General features: G+C 30.6%; 1 protein-coding gene and 1 pseudogene across 2 annotated transcripts; both read left to right on the top strand.

Moving 5' to 3' along the window:
• The first annotated feature begins 1,577 nt into the window (after window positions 1-1,577).
• On the top strand, window positions 1,578-3,297 carry LOC108662685 (receptor-like protein 9DC3 pseudogene; annotated as a pseudogene). The gene is made up of 2 exons (XR_016027332.1): window positions 1,578-3,027; window positions 3,122-3,297. The product of XR_016027332.1 is annotated as a receptor-like protein 9DC3 pseudogene (transcript).
• A 5,505-nt stretch (window positions 3,298-8,802) lies between these two features.
• LOC108662684 (uncharacterized) lies at window positions 8,803-20,723 on the top strand. The gene is made up of 7 exons (XM_088808353.1): window positions 8,803-9,288; window positions 9,370-9,588; window positions 11,888-12,031; window positions 17,664-17,807; window positions 18,485-18,556; window positions 19,437-20,377; window positions 20,468-20,723. Exons 1-6 carry the CDS (start codon window positions 8,922-8,924, stop codon window positions 20,357-20,359), a joined length of 1,869 nt encoding a protein of 622 aa, XP_088664479.1. The 5' UTR covers window positions 8,803-8,921; the 3' UTR covers window positions 20,360-20,377; window positions 20,468-20,723.
• Window positions 20,724-20,959: the final 236 nt, after the last annotated feature.

Genomic DNA, 20,959 nt, shown 5'->3' with positions numbered 1-20,959 from the left:
AATTTCATGGCATTGATTGTACAAGGCAAATACAAATTCTAAACTTGTTAAGAGAATTTATTTGAAGTGCTAAAAATGAAAGATGAAGAAATGATGAAGGATTATTCTGATAAAGTTTTAAGAGTTGTTAATCAGTTAAGATTGCTTGGTGAAAATATAACAGAAAGGAGAGTTGTCAATAAATTTTTGGTAAGTTTGCCTGAAAAATTTGAATCAAAACTTTCCTCTTTAGAGAACTCTAAGGACCTGACAACTATGTTAGTATCAGAATTAATAAATGCTTTGCAAGCTCAAGAGCAACGCAGAGCATTAAGGCAAGAAGACCATGTCGAAACAGCCTTGGCTGCAAGAAGTGTTGACAAACGAACCAGCAGTGAAAGTCACAAGAAGACCGAACGTGAGAAGAAAGATAAAGACAAAAGGTATGAAGAAAAGAAACAAGGAAAGAAAGGGCAATTTCCACCATGTTTCTATTGCAAAAAGAAGAATCACATTGAGAAATATTGTTGTTACAAGCCTTATGTAAAATGTAGAGCCTGCAATCAAAAGGCCTTATTGTTGTTACATTCTCCTTGTTTCACTCAATCAATTTGACTAGATTAAGTCAGTTGTATCTTGATCTTAACAACTTGACAGGTATGTTTAATATGGGCCTTTCTTTAGCCAAATTGAAATGATTAGTTGGCAATTTATTTTTAGTCAGAGTTAGATTTATAATTCTAACTTTCATTGAGGTTGAACTTGAAAACTTAGATTTTTTTTTTAAATTAAAAAAGAGATTCAAAGTTCAAATTTAGTGTAAATGTGGGTGATAAAACTCATGAAAACATGACTTTCTTAATTATTTTTTAATTTATTGGATTTGTTAGATCTCCATCAAGAAAAAATTCATGAAAAATATAAATTGGATTGGAACTTTCTACTTTTGTGTTAATTAGTTACGCATTAAAGAAAGAAAAATGTTTAGTTAAGGTTAGTTAAATTTTATTTGAAAAAATGCTATTACATATTAATTTACTATTCTTATAAAATTCAAGAAAAGACAATATATTAATTATAAAAATCTTTCTATAAATATCACCTGAACAAGTATTTAAAGGTACTCTAACATTTCCCTTCTTTAAATAGGGAAAAAACAAAAATCTTTCGTCATAAATTAGGAAGATTTTGACTTACGAGAGGTGAACTCAATTTCTCAGGTGAAATTCCATCAATAATCAAAAGCTTGCTTTTTCTTAAGGTTCTTTCATTAGATGATAACAACTTCACAGGTAATCTTTCTTCTCCTTTTTATTCAATTTGCATATTAGAAATCTTTTTAAGCATTTAAATAAATTTTCATTCATCAATATAAAAATACAAAGCCGAACAATCAAAAGGTTAAGTATTGTAATTCATTACACATTCACAGTTGAAAATTAAAAAAGAAAAATGGGACAAGGGAGAGTAGAAAGAAGAAATCAGGTGTGAAGTAAGTATTTTAATCACAATGGAGCATCCATATCACAACTTATTGTTTTTCATAGTTTATACACAAAAATTATTAAGTTCCACTAAAATTTTCTTAATATAAATTGTAATATGGATACTCCATCATGCAATCAAGCACTAGCAATTGGCTAGATGCTGTGCAAGGGAAAGTAAAAGTATCATTTTTTGAGCTAAATTTTCTTTTTTTACATTTTTATTGAGCAATTTTTTGTAAACAATATTCAAACTCCTTATCTCTATTCAAATTTGCTCCAAGGTCGACTTCCAACTCTACAACCTTCGTTGCGTGGCTTAAGCGTTTTACACAACAATTTAATTGGAGAAATCCCTTCATCAGTTTGCAATATGAGTTCACTACAGTATTTTCTTGATTTGTCGAGGAATAACTTTCATGGAATTATTCCAGAATGTCTTGGAAACTTAAGCAATTCTATTGAAATGGTGGATCTAAGCATGAATAGTTTTCATGGTAAAATACCCGGAAATTTTCATAAAGATTGTTTGTTGAGATCTTTTCGCATCAATGACAACAAGATAGAAGGGTCACTACCACGCTCTTTGGTTAATTGCTCGAAATTAGAAATTTTAGATATAGGGAACAACAACTTGATTGACACTTTTCCAATTTGGTTAGGAAATTTAGATCTACAAGTTCTTATCTTGCGATGTAATAGACTCTATGATCGCATTGATAACTTTGAAGGTAAATTTTCCTTCACTCATTTGCGAATCATCGATCTCTCTCACAATGACTTCAATGGCTACTTACCAACAAAATTTTTTGAAAATCTTCAAGCTATAAGAAGTGAGAGTGAAAACAAAGGTGACCCAAAGTACATGATATATTCTGGGACTAATCAAGGTTTTTATTTTTATGAATCTTTATTTATTACAACAAAAGGGTCGGAGATGGAGCTCATGAAAATCTTAACCACTTGGACAATTATTGACTTTTCTAATAATCGATTTAAAGGACAAATACCTGAAGTAGTTGGAGAACTTCATTCACTTATTGTCCTCAACCTCTCTCACAATAGTTTAACGGGTCCTATCCCATCAATATTAGGAAACTTGACAGCACTTGAATCATTAGATCTCTCATCAAACAAGCTCAAAGGAAAAATTCCTGCACAATTAATAAATCTTATATTCTTAGAGGTATTAAACCTTTCTTGGAATAATCTCATGGGACTCATTCCTCGAGGCAAACAATTTGATACTTTCACAAATGATTCCTACATTGGAAACTTGGGTTTATGTGGACTTCCTTTATCCAAAAATTGTAGTAACGAAAAGAATTTGGTACCACAACCAACAAAGTTTGACGAAGATGGTGATGTTGTGAATTGGAAATTTTCTATATTGATGGGGTATGGATGTGGGCTTGTTTGTGGATTGAGCATGGGATACACTGTGTTCACAACTGGAAAACCATGGTGGCTGGTTAGGATCATTGAGAGAGGTCAACAAAAATATGTTATGAGAGGGAAAATCCGCAGAAGTGGGGGAAGAAAGTAATACAGCTAATGTTCTTAGGTGAGTTTTAATTATCCTATGTAAAACAATTATTGTTTTTTATTCAAATTTAAGATCTTTGTCTAACAAGTTTTAACAAATGTTACGAGGTTAGGTATGTGCCAACTTCCAAGGTTAATTTCTTCCACCAGATAGTTTGGCAAAATAAGATCTTGACATGAAAGGAGATTTTTCAAGCTTGGTGGTATGGATTCTGTAATCATTATATATATTGTGGTGGACTTTGTTAATTTGTTCGTGTCCTCTACATTAGACCTATTCTCCATTGCTTTACGGTTGAGGTGATTTCTTTTCAGTTAGTTGGAATGTTATCACTAATTTCAGTTGTATTGGTCAAATTCTAATTCTGACTATTGATTATCGTATGTAATTTTCAACCTGTAGATATCTTGAACTATACTATTTGATTCCTTGCATATGTATTTGCTGGAAATCAGAAGTACACAAGTTCAAAAATCTTAGTAGATTTTTGATATGGAAAGAGATTACATGAAGTGATGACCTCTGTACTATATTACATAACTAGGAACGTAGGTACAGGCACTATAATACCGACAACAATTTCTTTTAAAGTGATGACCTCTGTGCTTTGAGTACAAAGTTATTATAAGGTGATCCTCAATTTAATTCCAACAGCCATTAACAAAGACTCCCAAGAAGTGAATTTTTCTGCCAAAAGAAAAAAAGACTAACCACTGTTGCTCTCAGAGTCCCAGAGGACGAGCTGTAGCTTTGGAACATTGTGATTGAGCTATGAAGACTGAAAATAATATTGTGCAGCGGTAGGGAGACTGAAAATGCGAATGGTAAGCTTAAGCAACATTGCTTTTGAATGACTGATAACGCTAATGTTGCTAAATTATTAGCTGTTACTTAGAGAACCTTGTTGTTTCAAAAAGTAGAAGAAAATGAATAACAAGGCTGATTAGATATGGATTCAATGGAAAGAGATAATGTGCTTTGCTACTTAGCTAGCTACTACCCGAACCTTTGACAGAAAACACTTTTAATGGAGGACTAGTCATATTTTATGCTGATTATCTCTGAATATTAGGAATATATATCCATGTGAATACTGCTACCCAAGGATCATATTTTAATTGTCTTAGGTGTGAACTCTTGAATGGTATTAGCCGCACATGAATCATGAAATTGAAGAAAGTAAAGATTGTGGGACAAGAATTGGATTCATTATGTGTTGAAGAAAGTATTTTTTTTTTTTTCATTATTACTTGTAATAAAATAAGTAGAAGAATGAAATTTTTCAAAAGGATGAAGACTTTTATGTATGTAATTTTAGTCAATGAAGAATAGTTCAACCCTGTCATGGACGACAAAATGCTGATCATAACTCACGTGTCCTAAAATGCTCACCTGCATTGACTATATTTAAATGGGGTGGAATTAGTCTACAAAACACTAGCTTCACCGTGAAATAGAGGGCATGCTTCACCCTTTTCCTTTTGATACGGTCATTTCTCCATGTTGCTTTTTGCTTTTCTTTATTTGTAGGGACTTTCTACGATGCTTCACCATGTATAGTATTTAAAAAATGAACCTCAACCAACACAATGACTCAACAAATAAACTGAGTGTTTCTTTCCTAATTTGCCTCAACCACAAATATAACCTTATGGGAAACATTGGCTAACTCCTCCCTCTTATGCTATTTGTGGTGGTGTTGTAAAACTTTCTTGCTACTTTGTCAGCAGAATCACCCACCACCACCACCACTGACCAATTGGCTCTTCTTGCACTGAAAGCTCATGTCACCCATGACCCCCAAAACCTCTTGGCAACTAACTGGACTAGTGCTACCTCTGTTTGCAACTGGATTGGTGTCACTTGCTTATCCCATCATCAAAGAGTCATCGCTCTTGATCTTTCTTACATGGGTCTTATAGGCACCATCGCACCTCACTTGGGAAATTTATCTTTTCTTTATGAGCTTGACATCCGATATAATCAGTTTCACAGCTCATTGCCAGGGACGAATCCAGAAATTTTTTTAAGTAGTGTCATAACAAAATAATAGTAATAACTTATGATCAGGAGGTTAATATGGTCCTTTTCTTCAAATATGCTCTTCTAATTTTACCCTGATCAATAGGATGATACTCCAAAAAAATTTTCCTCAATCCAAAATCTGCAAAGAGAGTACTTAGATTAAATTCAACATGACTTTACTTAGAAGATTGTTGAGTACCATCATTAGTATAATTTTGTTGTTGTTATCCGAGATTTGAGTCTTATAAGATAATTTTTTTAAAATATCTTTCCATTGCTTATTTATCTAAAATCATAAAAACTTATTAAAAATTACTACTCATTAGCATAAACTAAGATATTAAAATTAAATAAAATATGATTTTACCTAGCAAATTATCAGCTTCAACAACTAACAGTATGACAATTTTCTATTCATTAATCAAAACTAAATATCAGCATCCACAAACTAGATAAAGTTAAATACAAAAATCAAATAATCAAACAATATATCTACAAAATAAATAAATAAAAAACTATAGTTTCAAGATATTGTTTAACGTACAATACTATTTTCTATTAGCTAGATTATAATTATGAACCCAAACAATCAAATAAATCAAAAAAATATTTAGAGATGAAGTATTTAAAAACTTAATGTAGATTGAAAATTACCTACAATTAAAGCCTAGATGAGTTGTTTTGAGAGAGTGAAAAACACAGCCAAGGATCGAGAAAAGGAAATGTCACTACAGGTCTTATACTTGAATTTTTGGAAAGGGAGAGTAGTTTAGGTTTTGACCTTTTTAATAAAACCTTAAATTATAGAAGGAAATTTTTTATCTTTCCATTTAATATTTAAATCTTAATATATAAATTACTTTTTAATAATTTTATATTTTGATAATATTTAAATATTACTAATATATAGATTTTTTAATAAAATCTACTTTTTAAGCCCATTTCCTACAAAATTGTGAGAAAAATTAATGGGTTCATTAATATCATTAAGTATATAAAATTCTATATAAATTATATAATAAATAAATATTTTTTCTAATTGAGTGGTGTCATGTGACACCAATCCCATGTACATGGGTCCGCCCTCGCTCATTGCCCATGGAGTTGGCTAATTTGTCTCGGCTGATTTTGGTAACAACTTCACTAGGGAAATCCCATCATGGTTTGATTCCTTCACTCAACTTCAAAACTTGTTTCTGCACCATAACCACTTTTTGGTGTTATTCCATTGATTCTATTCAACTATTCAAGTGCCAAGGGTTAGATATTTTAGATTTACCTGAAAATGCCTTGTATGGAAGTGTGCCTTGAGAAATTTCTATGCTTAATGTGAATCTTCCGTTAGACAAAGTAAAGTGGTTAGTCGGAAATTTGTTTTTATTTGTGAGTTTAGATTTATGATTTTAATTTTCATTTAAATTGAACTTGAAAATTTGAATTTAAAAGAAAAGATTTAAATTTCAAATATAGTATAAGTGTGGGAGATAAGGTCGTTTGTCCATTTTGCACAACGTATTCATAATTTTTGTCACTGAAGGATAGTTCAACCTTGTCATGAACAACAAGAGGATAGTTTACCTGTGAGCTAGAGGGCATGCTTCACCTTTTTCCTCATGATAAAGATATATTGCATTGAATATTAGTAGGAAAATTCTGACTTCTAAGGGGTGAACTCAATTTCTCAGGTGAAATTCCGGCAACAATCAGAAGCCTGTCTGTTTTTCGTTATCTTTATTTGGATTATAACAGCTTGATATATAATCTTTCTTCTTGGTATCCAATTTGTACATAACAAAGATCTTTTTAATTAAGAGTTTAAATAATATTCTCATTCATCAATATAAAAATACAAAATTAAACAAGCAAAAGGTTAAGTATTGTAATTTAATTATACATTCACAATTGAAAATAAAACAAAAATGACACAAGAGACAATAGAAAGAAAAAATTAAGTGTCAAGTTAGTATTGTAACCATAAACTTGTTATACTTGAAGCAGAAGAAAGTGGGTAGATGGTGTGTAAGGGAATTAAGTAGAAGTATCATTTTCGTTGATGTTATACTTGTTGCTGTTGTTCTTTTAGTTGCTTTCAACATCTTTCTGTTTGTCTTCAAATCCACAGAAAATAAAACAGCTAATACTGTTTGGTGAGTTCTAACACGCTTAGCTAATACTCGATATGAAGATCTGAATTTCTTAATTTCACAAGTTTTAACAAAGTGATTTTTTGTTACCAAATTTGGTATGTTCCAATAAGGATACTCCAATTTTTGATAGATGGGTAAATGGGATTTTGGGACAAGAATTGACGAAAGGAGATTTTGGGACTTGTGGTTTCTTCTTTTTTTATTTTCTTTTCACAGTATATTTACCTTTTCCTTTCCCTTTTTTCTTTGTCACAAAAGAAAAGTGTTACAGCCTTAGTCTAATATCTCTCCTTATTTGAATAGGTTGTTAATCGCTTTGTAGGTCAAATTTCTTATGAAATTTGTTATTTGAATAGACATCAAAAAGTGTTGCAACTTATGAAAACATGATTTTCTTAATTATTTTTAAATTCACCGAATTTGTTAGATCCCCATGAAGAAAAATTCATGAAAAATATAACCTGGATTTGAAATTTATACTTTTATATTAATTAGTTATGCTTATAGGAAACAATAAGTTGAGCCTTTAAGCGCTTGTTAAGTTTGATTAAATTTTTATTTGAAAAATTGTTTTTACATATTGATGTACTATTCTTACCAAATTCAAGAAAAGACAATATATTAATTATAAAAATCTTTCTATAAATATCACCTTACAAGTATTTAAAGGTACTCTTTTTAACATTGGAGAAAAAGCACACCTCTTTCACCATAAGTTAATTCTGTAGAGAAAGAAAAAACAGTCGAATAAAGTAGTCCCTTAATTAGTGCTCAACAAAGAAAAGTTGCCTATTTATTACAACAAATGTTAGCATGAAAATTTTGACTTCTAAGGGGTGAATAGATGTTCCTTTCTTAATTTGCCTCAACCCTAAACATAACCTTAACAATGGAAAAAAATTAATTATACATAAAAAGAGATATAGCTCTCTTAGCATATATATATAAATTCCTATATACCTTTAATCCTTAAGATCAATATATTTTTAATGCAAATATTGATTTCCATACTAATAATCTCATTGTAGGTCAGCTTTCATCAGCTCTATTAAAGTGTCGAGGGTTAGAATTTTTATCTTTATCTCACAATGTCTTGCAGGGAAGTGTGCCTCAAGAAATCTAGAATTTAAATAGATTAATAGGTAGTGTTGTCAAATTAAATCATAGGTGATTGGTGTGTTAATGTGTGCAAGTTTATATGTATGAATAGATAAGAAATATAGGCGTTGCTTTGCTGCTTCATCTCCCTGTTTCTTGTCTCTATAACACTCAACTCTAACATATAACCTCAACAGATCACAGTTACATTTTCCTTCTTGATCTCTCTGACAATGATTTCAATGTATCATATACGTCATTCACTACATCAGCTTCATGATTCTTACAAAATACAATATAAAAGATGATTAAAGAATCATTGACATATCAAACGGATGATATTGTCGGGCACTGTCCGGTGGGGCTAAGTTCGCTCCCATTGGTCCAATCAAGATGTTCAATTCATCAAGGAGTTGAAATATGAATCTAAGAAAACAACAACTATTGGCTTGAAAGTTCGAAGCTGTGGCCTGATAATTGGATTGAAATTCATCCACTCAACCCCAAACAATAGCCTATGTCACCCATGACCCTCTAAACTTGTTGGCAACCAACTGGACTAGTGCTACCTCTGTTTGCAACTGGATCGGTGTCACTTGCGGATCCCATCATCAAAGGGTTACCACTCTTGATCTTTCTAACATGAGTCTTATAGGCACCATCCCACCCCACTTGGGAAATCTATCTTTTCTTTCTCAGCTTAACATCAGATTTAATCATTTCCATGGCTCATTGCCCATGGAATTGGCTAATTTGTCTTCAATGGAATATATAAATTTTGGTCACAACAACTTTCGTGGGGAAATCCCATCATGGTTTGGTTCCTTCGCTCAACTTCAGAGCTTGTTTCTATATGATAACAATTTCTCTGGTGTTATCCCCTCCTCTTTGGGCTCTTTGTCAAACCTTGAGAAGTTGATCTTGTATGACAATGATCTGAAGGGGCCTATAGCAATCGGAAATCTTTCCAACTTGAAGTGGTTGTATTTACACAATAATCGGCTTTCAGGTTGCATAATAATCAACTTGCTCGACAATCAATATATGTTTATTGCAAATATTGATTTTAGCACTAATAATCTCATTGCAGGTCAACTTTCACCAGCTCTATTTGATCAAATTCCTATGTTACAAGTACTGGATTTGGCAAACAACCATCTTTCCGGTAGAATTCCAACTAGTTTATCCAAGTGCCAAGAGTTGGAACTTTTAGTTTTATCTAACAATTCCTTGGAGGGAAGTGTGCCTCAAGACGTTGGGAATTTGACAAGATTAAGCTACTTGGATCTTGATAATAACACCCTCACAGGTATGCTTAATGTGGGCTTTCCTTTAACCAAATTAAAATGATTAGTTGGCAGTTTTTATTTATTAGTGAGTTCAGATTTATGATTCTAGTTTTCATTTAAGTTGAACTTGAAAACTTGAATTTAAATGAAGAGATTTAAATTTCAAATTTAATATAAATGTGAGTGATTCAATTCATGAAATCATGACTTTCTGAATTATTTTCGAATTCACCAAATTTGTTAGATCTTGTTAAGAAAAAATTAATGAAAAAAATAACTTGGATTGGAAATTTATGCTTTTACGTAAATTAGTTATGCATTAAAGAAAAAAAAGATTTGGCTAAGATGTGCCTATAAGCACTTGTTAAGGTTAGTTAAATTTTTATTTGAAAAAAAACGTTTTTACATATTAATGTTCTATTCTTACCAAATTCAAGGAAAGACAAAATATTAATTACAAAAATATTTCTATAAATATCACCTTCACTAGTATTTAAAGATACTCTTCCACATTTTCCTCCTTTCCATCATAAGTTAATTCAGTAAAGAGAGAAAGAAGTTGAATAAAGTAGTCCCTTAATTAGTGCTCAACCAAGAAAAGTAGCCTATTTATTGCAAAAAAGTTTAGAAGGAAAATTTTGACTTCTAAGAGGTGAACTTAATTTCTCATGAGAAATTCCATCATCAATCGGAAGCTTACTTCTTCTTAAGGAACTTAATTTGTGCTATAAAAAATTGATAGGTAATCTTTCTTCTCATTTTTATCGAATTTGTGCATATCAGAGATCTTTTTAAATATTTAAATAATTTTCTCATTCATCAATATAAATATACAAAATCAACCAATCAAAAGGTTAAGTGCTGTAATTAATTTCGCATTCATAATTGAAAATAATAAAAGTGTTAAGATGGAATGCATACTGAAGTTTGAGATAAAAAAAAAAATCATTCTTCCGTTGAAGATATTTTTGTATAAAGCTAGCCATTAATCATTAATATTAAAAGTAAAATTCAATGATTGGTTGGAGGGACACAAGAGAACGAGGAAATTTTGATAGAGCCGAAGAATTTGTGATACAAATAGTAGTAATAATTTGCTGTGTGTTTCGTGATAAAACTCATGAAATTAAAATTAATGTGGGCCTTTCTCTAGACAAATTAAAATAATTAATTGACAATTTATTTTTATCCGTTAGTTTAGATTCATGATTTTAGTTTTCATTTAAGTCACAGTTGAAAACTTGAATTTAGAATAAGATATTTAAATTTCAAATTTAGTATAAGTGTGAGTGATAAAACTCATGAAAATATGACTTTCTTAATTATTTTCAAATTCACCAAATTTGTTAGATCTACATTAAGAAAAAATTCATGAAAAAAATAACTTGGATTGGAAATTTATACTTTTATGTTAATTAGCTATGCAAGAAAAAAAAAGATTTAGCTAATAGATGTCTATAAACACTTGTTAGGGTTAGTTAAACTTTTATATGAAAAATGGTTTTACATATTAATGTACTATTCTTTCCAAATTTAAGAAAAGACAATGTATTAATTACAAAAGTCTTTCTATAAATATCACCTTAACAAGTATTTAAAGGTACTTTTTAACATTTCCCTTCTTTACATTGGAAAAAACACACCTTCTCTAAAGAAAAAAGAAGTTGAATAAAGTAGTTTCTTAGTTAGTGCTCAACAAAGAAAATTGGCCTATTTATGCCAACAATCTTTGTAGGAAACTTTTAACTTCTAAGGGCAAAACTCAATTTCTTAGATGAAATTCCATAAATTGTGAGACTTGTTGTTTCTTATTTCCTTCTGCTCCTTTTACAAAATATTTACTTTTTCATTTTTCACAAAAAGGAAGTATTACAGCTCGAATCTAATATCTCTCCTTAATTAAATATTGTAGCTTGGAATCATTATGTTTGTTGGGGGCCAAAAGAAACTAAAATATTCGGATATTAGTGTTGTTTAATTTTCATTATTACTCAATAAGTAAAAGAAATCAAATCATTGAGTTAATTGTAAAAAGAGTAAATTCTTGCGTAGAAAGCTCACAGCATGAACCTGATTATAACCAATAAGCATCAACCAACACAATTAATGACTCAACAAATTAATTACGTTGTTTTTTTTTTCTCAACAATTACGTAGTTTCTTCTTAATTTGCCTCAACTCCAAATATAACCTTAACAATGGAAAAGATATTTTAACATTATGAATAGCTCTCTGCATAGAAATTCCATACTAATAATCCTTAAGATCAAAATATCTTTATTGCAAATATTGATTTCCATACTAATAATTTCACTGCAGGTCAAATTCCATCAGCTCTATTCAAGTGCCAAGAGTTAGAATATTTATATTTATCTCACAATGGCTTAGAAGGAAGTGTGCCTCAAGAGATCGGGAATTTGACTAGATTAATGGGGTTGCACCTCAATGATAACAACCTAAAAGGTATGCTTAATATGTACCCTCTTTTAGATAGATTAAAACAATTAGTTGGCAATTTGTTTTTATTCGTGAGTTCAGATTTATGGTTCTAGTTCTCATTAAGGTTGAACTTGAAATCTCGAATTTAAAAGAAGAGATATAAATTTCAAGAGTAATGTAAATGTGGGTGATAAAACTCATGAAATAATGACTTTCTTAATTCATCGGATTTGCTAGATCTCCATTAAGAAAAATTAATAAGAAAATAACTTGGATTGGAAATTTATACTTTTACGTGAATTAGTTATGCATTAAAGGAAAGAAAAGATTTAGTTAAGAGATGCCTATAAGCACTTGTTAAGGTTAGTTAAGTTTTTATTTGGAAAAAATGTTTTTACATATTATGTACTATTCTTAACAAATTCAAGAAAAGACAATATATTAATTACAAAAATATTTCTGTAAATATTACATTGACAAGTATTTAAACATTTTCCTTCTTTTCATCATAATTTAATTCTGTAAAGACAGAAAGAAGTTAAATAAAGTAGTCCCTTAATTAGTGCTCAACAAAGAAAAGTAGCCTATTTATTGCAACAAATTTTAGAAGGAAAATTTTAACTTCTAAGAGGTGAACTCAATTTCTCATAAGAAATTCCATCAACAATGGGAAGCTTACCTTTTTGAGGAACTTAATTTGTGCTATAACAAATTGACAGGCAATCTTTCTTCTCCTTTTATCGAATTTGTGCATATAAAAGATCTTTTTAAATGCTTAAATAATTTTTTCCATTCATCAATATAAAAATATAAAACCAACCAATCAAAAGGTTAAGTGTTGTAATTAATTTCACATTCACAATTGAAAATAATAAAAGTGGAACGAGAGACAGTAGAAAGAAGAAAGTATGTGTCAAGTTAGCATTTTAACCATCAACTTTTTAATTACTAGAGGGTTTACATCTGTTAGATTGGAATCAAATGGAAAAAATCATGTGTTAATTACACAAAAATAAAAAACTAAGGGAAACAGTTTTTTTTTTTTTTTTTTTTGCTCAGCAGATAGCAGCTTGTTTTTAACAATTTATCTAGAAAAATTACTAAGTTCCATTAAAATTTTCTCAATATAAGTTGTTATATGGATTCTCCCTGATGCAATCAAGCACTTGCAAGTGGCTAGATGCTGTGCAAGGGGAATTAAGTAAAAGTATCGTGTTTCGTGATGTTATACTTGTTGCTGCTATTCTTTTAGTTGCTTCTGTTGTGGGGTCTTTGTTCAAGATCTTTATATTATGCTGTTGTTTGTCTTAAATCCATAGAAGTGGAGCGTACCCCTTTTTTTTAGTTTTAGTTATCCAATCCTGAATCTGTTTAATATAAAAGGTATCCAAACTCGATTAAAACTTAGATAAAATCGTAAAATACTATCCAAAATCAAATCCTAATAATATAGTACTTGTAGACACTAAAAAAATAATAATAAATAAATAATAAAATAAAAAATAAATATATAAATATAATATATAAATAATTTTTAAAAAAAAAGGAAAGGAAAGGAAAGGTACGACTGGCAGGGTGCGGACGCACCCTGTCGGGCGCCACCTTCACCCTGGCAAACGCGAAAAATTGACGTCTGGCAGGATAGTGGGAGCATGCCCCCTTTAACCAAGTATAAAGGGGGCACTGTAGCACCCATCGGGAGGGATCGGAAGCCAAAAAACCTGCAAAAACCAAGCAATCAAAAAACAAAAAAATCCCTAGTCTCTAACAGCCAACGATCCTTAGCCACAATAACCAAAAAACAACCTATAAAAATCTAGCAGCCAGTAACCACAAAGAAAAAAGGATCCCGCCCGTTTTAAGGGAAAGATTTGGGGTTTTCGGATTGCCAGTGAAAGGAAAGAGAGGGAGAAGAGAAGCTCCCAGGCCTCCGGTCGGTAAGGTTGGGGAGAAAGAGTGAAGTGGCAGAGGGAGATTCGGCGTCAGGTTGGCTGACGTCGGTGAAGGGAGAGTCCAATTTAGGCAAAAAAAGAATAGATCTAGGCGGGCGGCCGGTGAAGGGTTTTTGAAAGAGAGAAGCCGGCGCCGGTGGTGGGGTTCTTTTTAGAGTTAGGTTTGATTTTTAGAGAGAGAAAAGAGAGAGATCCTGCAAGTAGAGAGAGAAAGTGAGAGGGGAAAATGAAAAGGGAGAAAAGAAAAGAAGTTTAAACAGTTAGGGCTGAAGCACTAAACGGTGTCGTTTTGGGCAACAAAAGGCTGCTGGGCAAGAGACTAACACGGTGCGTTTTGGGGAGCAGGATCCGCAGGCTTCTAGTAGTGGGTTGGCCATTTGGGCCGCTTTTAGCCCACCAAGGTAAATCCCTAACCCTTTTGTGGATTTGCTTTTTTTTGGCCCATTTTGTATGATTTCCATTTTAAAAAATATTAGGTACAATTAATCCTAAATAATTATAGTATAAAATTTTAATTTTTTTTTATGATATTTTAAGACTTAGGAGATTAATGCAAATGGAAGAATATAGAAACAATGAAGCATAAAAAAAATAAAAATAATAATAAAATATATATATATATATTTAGAGAATGTTTAGTTATACAAATAATTGAAGCTTAGGAAAATATTTACTACAAATAAATAAAATAATAATAATAATAAATACAAAAATACCATGATATTAACCACAAGCATAATATACCGATGATGGGATGATCGGTCGAGACTCGAGAAGTCGCAATCCCGGGCTCATGTTCCCTAGGTTCAGAATCCGAATCAAGGCTCCACCAGTACCATGGGAGGGTCTCGATTTCAAGATCTCGAAATTTTTAATAAATAAAGAATTTGATTATACAAAGTTATTCAATAAAAATAACAAATAAATAACAATAGATAAAAAAAGAGGATAAAAATAATAAATAAAAATAATTCAAATATATAATAAAATAATAAATTTATAAAAATGCAATATAAATAACAATTAAATAATAATAAATGATAAAAAAATAGATAATAATAAAAAAATCTAAAACAACAACTAATTTAAAACTAAGCATTAAATATCAAGTGGCACAAGCTATGAATTAATAAATATTATAAAAAATATGAAGACAAAGATAAGAAAGTAAAAAAAAGAATTAAATGTAGTGTATAGAATAAGATCTTAGGCATTAGGTTTGAATAAAAGATTGCTTACGAAAAAATATAATAATAATAAAAATATAAAAATATAGAAAATAAAAAATATAGTATAATAAAAATAAATAAAATTTTTGTTCACTAAAATAACATAGAATTATAAACAATTTATCTAATTATAAAAGAAAAACATAAGAACTTAGAACAAAAATATAAAGTATAAAAAAACAAAATAATATAAAATAAATAATAATAATAATAATAATAAATAAGAATAGAAAATATGATAATAAAAAATATAATAAAACAAAAATAATAATTAAATAATAACAAATGAAAAATAGATAATTACATTAGCGTAGCATATATATATTGCATCATACATATCATTGCATATAAATATTTCTGTTTTCGAGTTTAAGCCCCGATGATGGGATCTTTCGAGGATCTTGTGAAGGCGGATATCCCTCGAAAAATTTTCTAGGTGAAGAGGTGTCCTCGGGTCCCACCAGTGTGATGGGAGGGCTCGAAAAATATCTTTAATAAAAAGTTTTTGACTCGTATTAGGTTCATTATGCACGAAAACATTATTTTTAAAGAAAAATATACGATAACTCCGATGATGGGAATTATTCGTCGAATTTACGAAGGTGAATTTCTCAGATAATTCCCTAAGTGAGAGAATACCCCGAGTCCCACCAGTATGATGGGCGGATTTGGGAAAATATCTTGAATAAAAAGTTATTCGTCCGGTATTTTTTTATCTCACGCCATGCATATCATCTTGCCTCACATTTGCATTCCATTTTAGGTTGAATAGAAGATAAAAATAAGTGAATAATAACTAAGGAAGTATAGCTAATTTAAAAATTAAAGCCTAATAGGATAATCTAAGAATGATACCATTCATGGAACGAGCGTCCCAGGGGTGCTAATCCTTCCCCGGGCGTAACAATCCTCTCAAACTTAGATCTAGAAAAACATAGACCAGTTTAAGGTTCTTTTCGATAGGCTTAAAATTAATTTAAGGCTTCATCGATTAGAACCGAGTCAATAGGTGGCCAATCGCACTTAGTAAAAAAGATTGGTGGCGACTCCTAGTTAGTTTTTTTCTTAGAGTTTTCACATCGCGTCTGGCGGTTGGGTTCCCGGACTCGCACGTTACGACAGTACTGTCTATTAATTACCCGGATCTGTTAAATACCTAATTAAATAACTCAAACAATTACTTAAATAATTAAAAGTCACATAAAATTTTTAATTTTTTATTTATTAGTTTACAAAAAAGAGAAGTTGATTAAGATGACAAAGGCTGTGTTGAAAGTAAAGAGAACCCACAAATTACAAATTTTTGAAACATTATATATAATATTAATGTGTGTGTGTGTGTGTGTATTCAAGTTCAAATTTAAGATATCTTAAGGGTGACACCTTGAAACCTGCCCAAACCCGAATCAGGTATTAAAAGTCGTATCCAAACCAGCCCTATAACCAAATATAGGGTACTCGAAACCTATGTTATCGTGTCGGGTATCTATGGATAGCCGTATAACAATTACTCATTTACATGATGTAAACAGGTAAGATAACCGCTTTTTTTAGGTAACCAATCTTGAATCTATTTAATTATAACAATAGCCAAACCTTATTAAAATTTGGATAAAATTGCAAAACATTATAGAAAATCAAACCCTAATAATATAATACTATCTATTAATTATCCGAATTCGTTAAATATAAATTAAATTTCAAACAACAATTTAAATAACTAAAAACCATATAAAAAATTAATTTTATTTTTATTAATTTGCAAAAAAAGAAGTTAGTTAAGATGAAAAAGACTGTGTTGAAGCTAAAGAGGATTAAAGTTTCGAATTCTACAAATTACAAATTTTTGAAAAGTTATATATAATATTAACATATACATGTATAATCGGGTTTGGGTTTAGGATATCTTAAAGGTGATACCCAAAACCTACCTGAACCAGAGTCGAGTATTAAAAACCTTACCGAACCCACTCTATAACTAAATATAGAGTACCTAACTTCTATGTTATCGGGTCGGTACACGCAAATATCCATATAACAGAAATCCCTATTTACATTCAAGATGGAAGGATTAAAACTCAATACAAATATTTGAATTGCTTAATTTGATAAGTTTTAACAAAATGATTTTGTTACCGGATTTGGTATGTTCCAACAAGGATACTCCAAGAGAGCCCGATTTCTCACATATTGATAAATGGGATCTTGACAAGAATTGAAGAAAGGAGATTGTGGGACTTGTGGTTTCTTAAACTTAGTGCAAAATGATTAATTGCATTGTTTCTTTCTGAATTTGTTTCCACCTTAAATATAACCTTAATCATGGAAAATAAATTTTAACTATATATAAAAAGGACTATAGCTCTCCTAGCATATAAATTTCTACCTTCAATCCTTAAGATCAATATATTTTTATTGCAAGTGAAAAAAAATTTATTGCAAATATTGATTTCTCCACTAATAATTTCATTGTAGGTCAACTTCCATCGACCTTATTCGAGTGTCAAGAATTAGAAATTTTAGATGTATTCAACAATTCCTTGGAGGGAGGTGTGCTTTTGGAAATCAAGAATTTGACTAGATTAAGAGAGTTGCGTCTCTTTGGTAACAACCTAACAAGTATGCTTAATATGTGTCTTCCTTTTGACAAATTAAAATGATTAGTTGGCAATTTAATTTTATTAATGAGTTCAAATTTATGATTTTATTTTTTGTTTAAGCTGAACTTGAAAACTTGAACTCAGAAGAAGAGATTTAAATTTCAAATTTAGTATAAGTGTGATAAAACTCATGAAAAAATTACTTTATTAATTATTTTTGAATTTACCGGATTTATTAGATCTCCATTAAGGAAAAAATTATGAAAAAAATTTGTCCAAATTTATTTTTGAAAATTTATACTTCTATGTTAATTAGTTATGCATTAAAGAGAAAAAAAAGATATAGTTAATAGGTGGCTATAAGCACTTGTTAAGGTTAGTAAAATTTTTATTTAAAAAAATGTTTTTACATATTAATGTACTATTCATACCAAATTCAAGAAAAGATAATATATTAATTACAAAAATCTTTTTATATATATCACCTTAAAAAGTGTTTAAAGTATCCTTTAACATTTTTCATTTTTACATTGGAAAAAAAACACACTTGTTTCATCTTAAGTTAATTTTGTAAAGAAAAAAATGCTGAATAAAGTACTCCCTTAATTAGTGCTCAACAAAGAAAAGTGGCCTATTTATTGTAATGAATCATAGTAGGAAAATTTTGATTTATAAGAGGTGAACTCAATTTCTCAGGTGAAATTCCATCAATAATCGGAAGCTTGCCTTCTCTGGAGATTCTCCGCTTGGGTGATAACAACTTGATAGGTAATCTTTATTTTCCTTTTTATCCAATTTGTGCATGTTTGAGGTCATTTTAATCATTTAAATAATATTCTCATTCATCATTATAATTAAAAATAAAAAATTAAACAATCAAAAGGTTACGTATTGTAATTAATTACGCATTCACAATTGAAAATAAAAATGGGACAAGAGACCGTAGAAAGAAGAAATCATGTGTCAAGTTAATATTTTAACCATCAACTTCTTAATTACTAGAGGGTTTTTATCTGTTAGCTTAGAATCAATAGGAAAAATCATATGTTAAATAAAAAAAAAATCTAGGGGAAGAAATTGTTTTAGCATGGTTTATTCAACAAAATTACTTAGTTCCATTAAAACTTTCTCAATATAAGTTGTGATATGAATACCTCCTCGTGCGACCAAGCACTAGCAAGTGGATAGATGCTGTGTAAGGGTTAGTAAAAGTATCATTTTTTGAGCTAGAAATCATTTGCTTACATTTTTATAGAGCAACTTTTTCCTAAGAATATTCAAGTTCTTGATCTTTATTCAAATTTGCTCCAAGGTCGAATTCCAGCTCTACAACCTTCATTACGCTGCTTAGGCGTTTCACTCAATCATTTAATTGGAGAAATCCCTTCATCAGTTTGCAATATGAGTTCACTAAATTCTCTCCTTTTGTTCGAGAATAATTTTCATGGAGTTATTCCACAATGTCTGGGTAACTTAAGCAACTCTATGGAATTCATGGATCTAAGCATGAATAGTTTTCATGGTAAAATACCTGGAAATTTTCATAAAGGTTGTTCATTGAGAAGTTTTTCCGTCAATCACAATCAGCTAGAAGGGTCACTACCACGCTCTTTGATTAATTGCTCGGAATTGGAAATTTTAAATGTAGGGGACAACAACTTAAACGACACCTTTCCAAATTGGTTAAGAAATTTGAAGCTACAAGTTCTTATCTTGCGGAATAACCGATTCTATGGTCACATTGGCAGCTCTGAAGGTAGATTTTCCTTCTCTTGTTTGCGAATCATTGATCTCTCTCACAATGACTTCAATGGTCACTTGCCAATGAAATTTTTTGAAAATCTGCATGCTATGAGAAGTGGAAGTGAAAGCAAAAGTGACTCCAAGTACATGACATATGCTCTGTCTAATCAAGATGGTTTATTTTATCAACCTTTATATATTACAACAAAAGGGTTGGAGATACACCTTGAGAGAGTCTTAACCATTTTGACCATTATTGATTTTTCAAATAATCAATTTAATGGACAGATACCTATAATACTTGGAGAACTTCATTCACTTATAGTCCTCAATCTTTCTTACAATAGTTTAACGGGTCCTATCCCTTCAGTGTTAGGGAACTTGTCAATACTTGAATCATTAGATCTCTCATCGAACAAGCTTGAAGGAAAAATTCCAGCACAATTAGTAAACCTTAAATTCTTAGCGGTCTTAAATCTTTCTTGGAATAATCTCATGGGACTCATTCCTCAAGGCAAACAATTTGATACTTTCACAAATGATTCCTACATTGGAAACTCGGGTTTATGTGGACTTCCTTTATCCAAAAACTGTAATGATGAGCAGAATTTGGAACCACAACCAACAAAATTTGATGAAGATGGTGATGCTGTGAATTGGAAATTTTCTATATTGATGGGGTACGGATGTGGGCTGGTTTTTGGAATAAGCATGGGATACATAGTGTTCACAACTGGAAAACCATGGTGGTTGGTTAAGATCATTGAGAGAGGTCAACAAAAATATGTTATCAAAGGGAAAATCCGCAGAAGTGGAGGAAGAAAATAATACAGCTAATGCTCTTGGGTGAGTTTTAATAGTTCTAACAAAATAATTGTTGTTTTTATTATTCAAATTCAAGATCTTTGTCTAACAATTTGAAACAAATGTTAATAGGTTGCGTATGTGCCAAGTTCCAAGGTTAATTTCTTCCACGGACAGTTTGGCAAAAGAGGATCTTGACAAGAAAGGAGATTTTTCAATCCCGGTGGTATGGATTCTATGATCGTTATATATATTTGTTGTGGACTTCTTTAAGTTGTTTGAGTCCTCTATATTAGACCTATTCTCCGTTGCTTTTCGGTTGAGGTGATTTCTTTTCAGTTTGTTGGATTGGTATATTACTAATATCAGTTGTATTAGTCGTATTCTACTTCTGAATTTGGATTATGGTATGTAGGTTTCAACTTGCAGATATCTTGAACTATTATATATATATCCTTCTCCATTGCTTGCTTATAACCATCTGCAACTTTCCATTATGTGGTAACTGATAAGCATTTTACATAACCTTTTCCCTGAACAAGAAAATACATTAATTCTAAGATCAAATAGTAAAGACAACTTGTACAAGTGCATCATATCAATCATGGAATCAAACTTGGAATC

This window comes from Theobroma cacao, chromosome 7, assembly GCF_053813885.1.
Source record: "Theobroma cacao isolate CCN51 chromosome 7, ASM5381388v1, whole genome shotgun sequence".
NCBI classification, from domain to species: Eukaryota; Viridiplantae; Streptophyta; class Magnoliopsida; order Malvales; family Malvaceae; genus Theobroma; species Theobroma cacao.
This window is presented reverse-complemented; position numbering and strand designations above follow the sequence as displayed.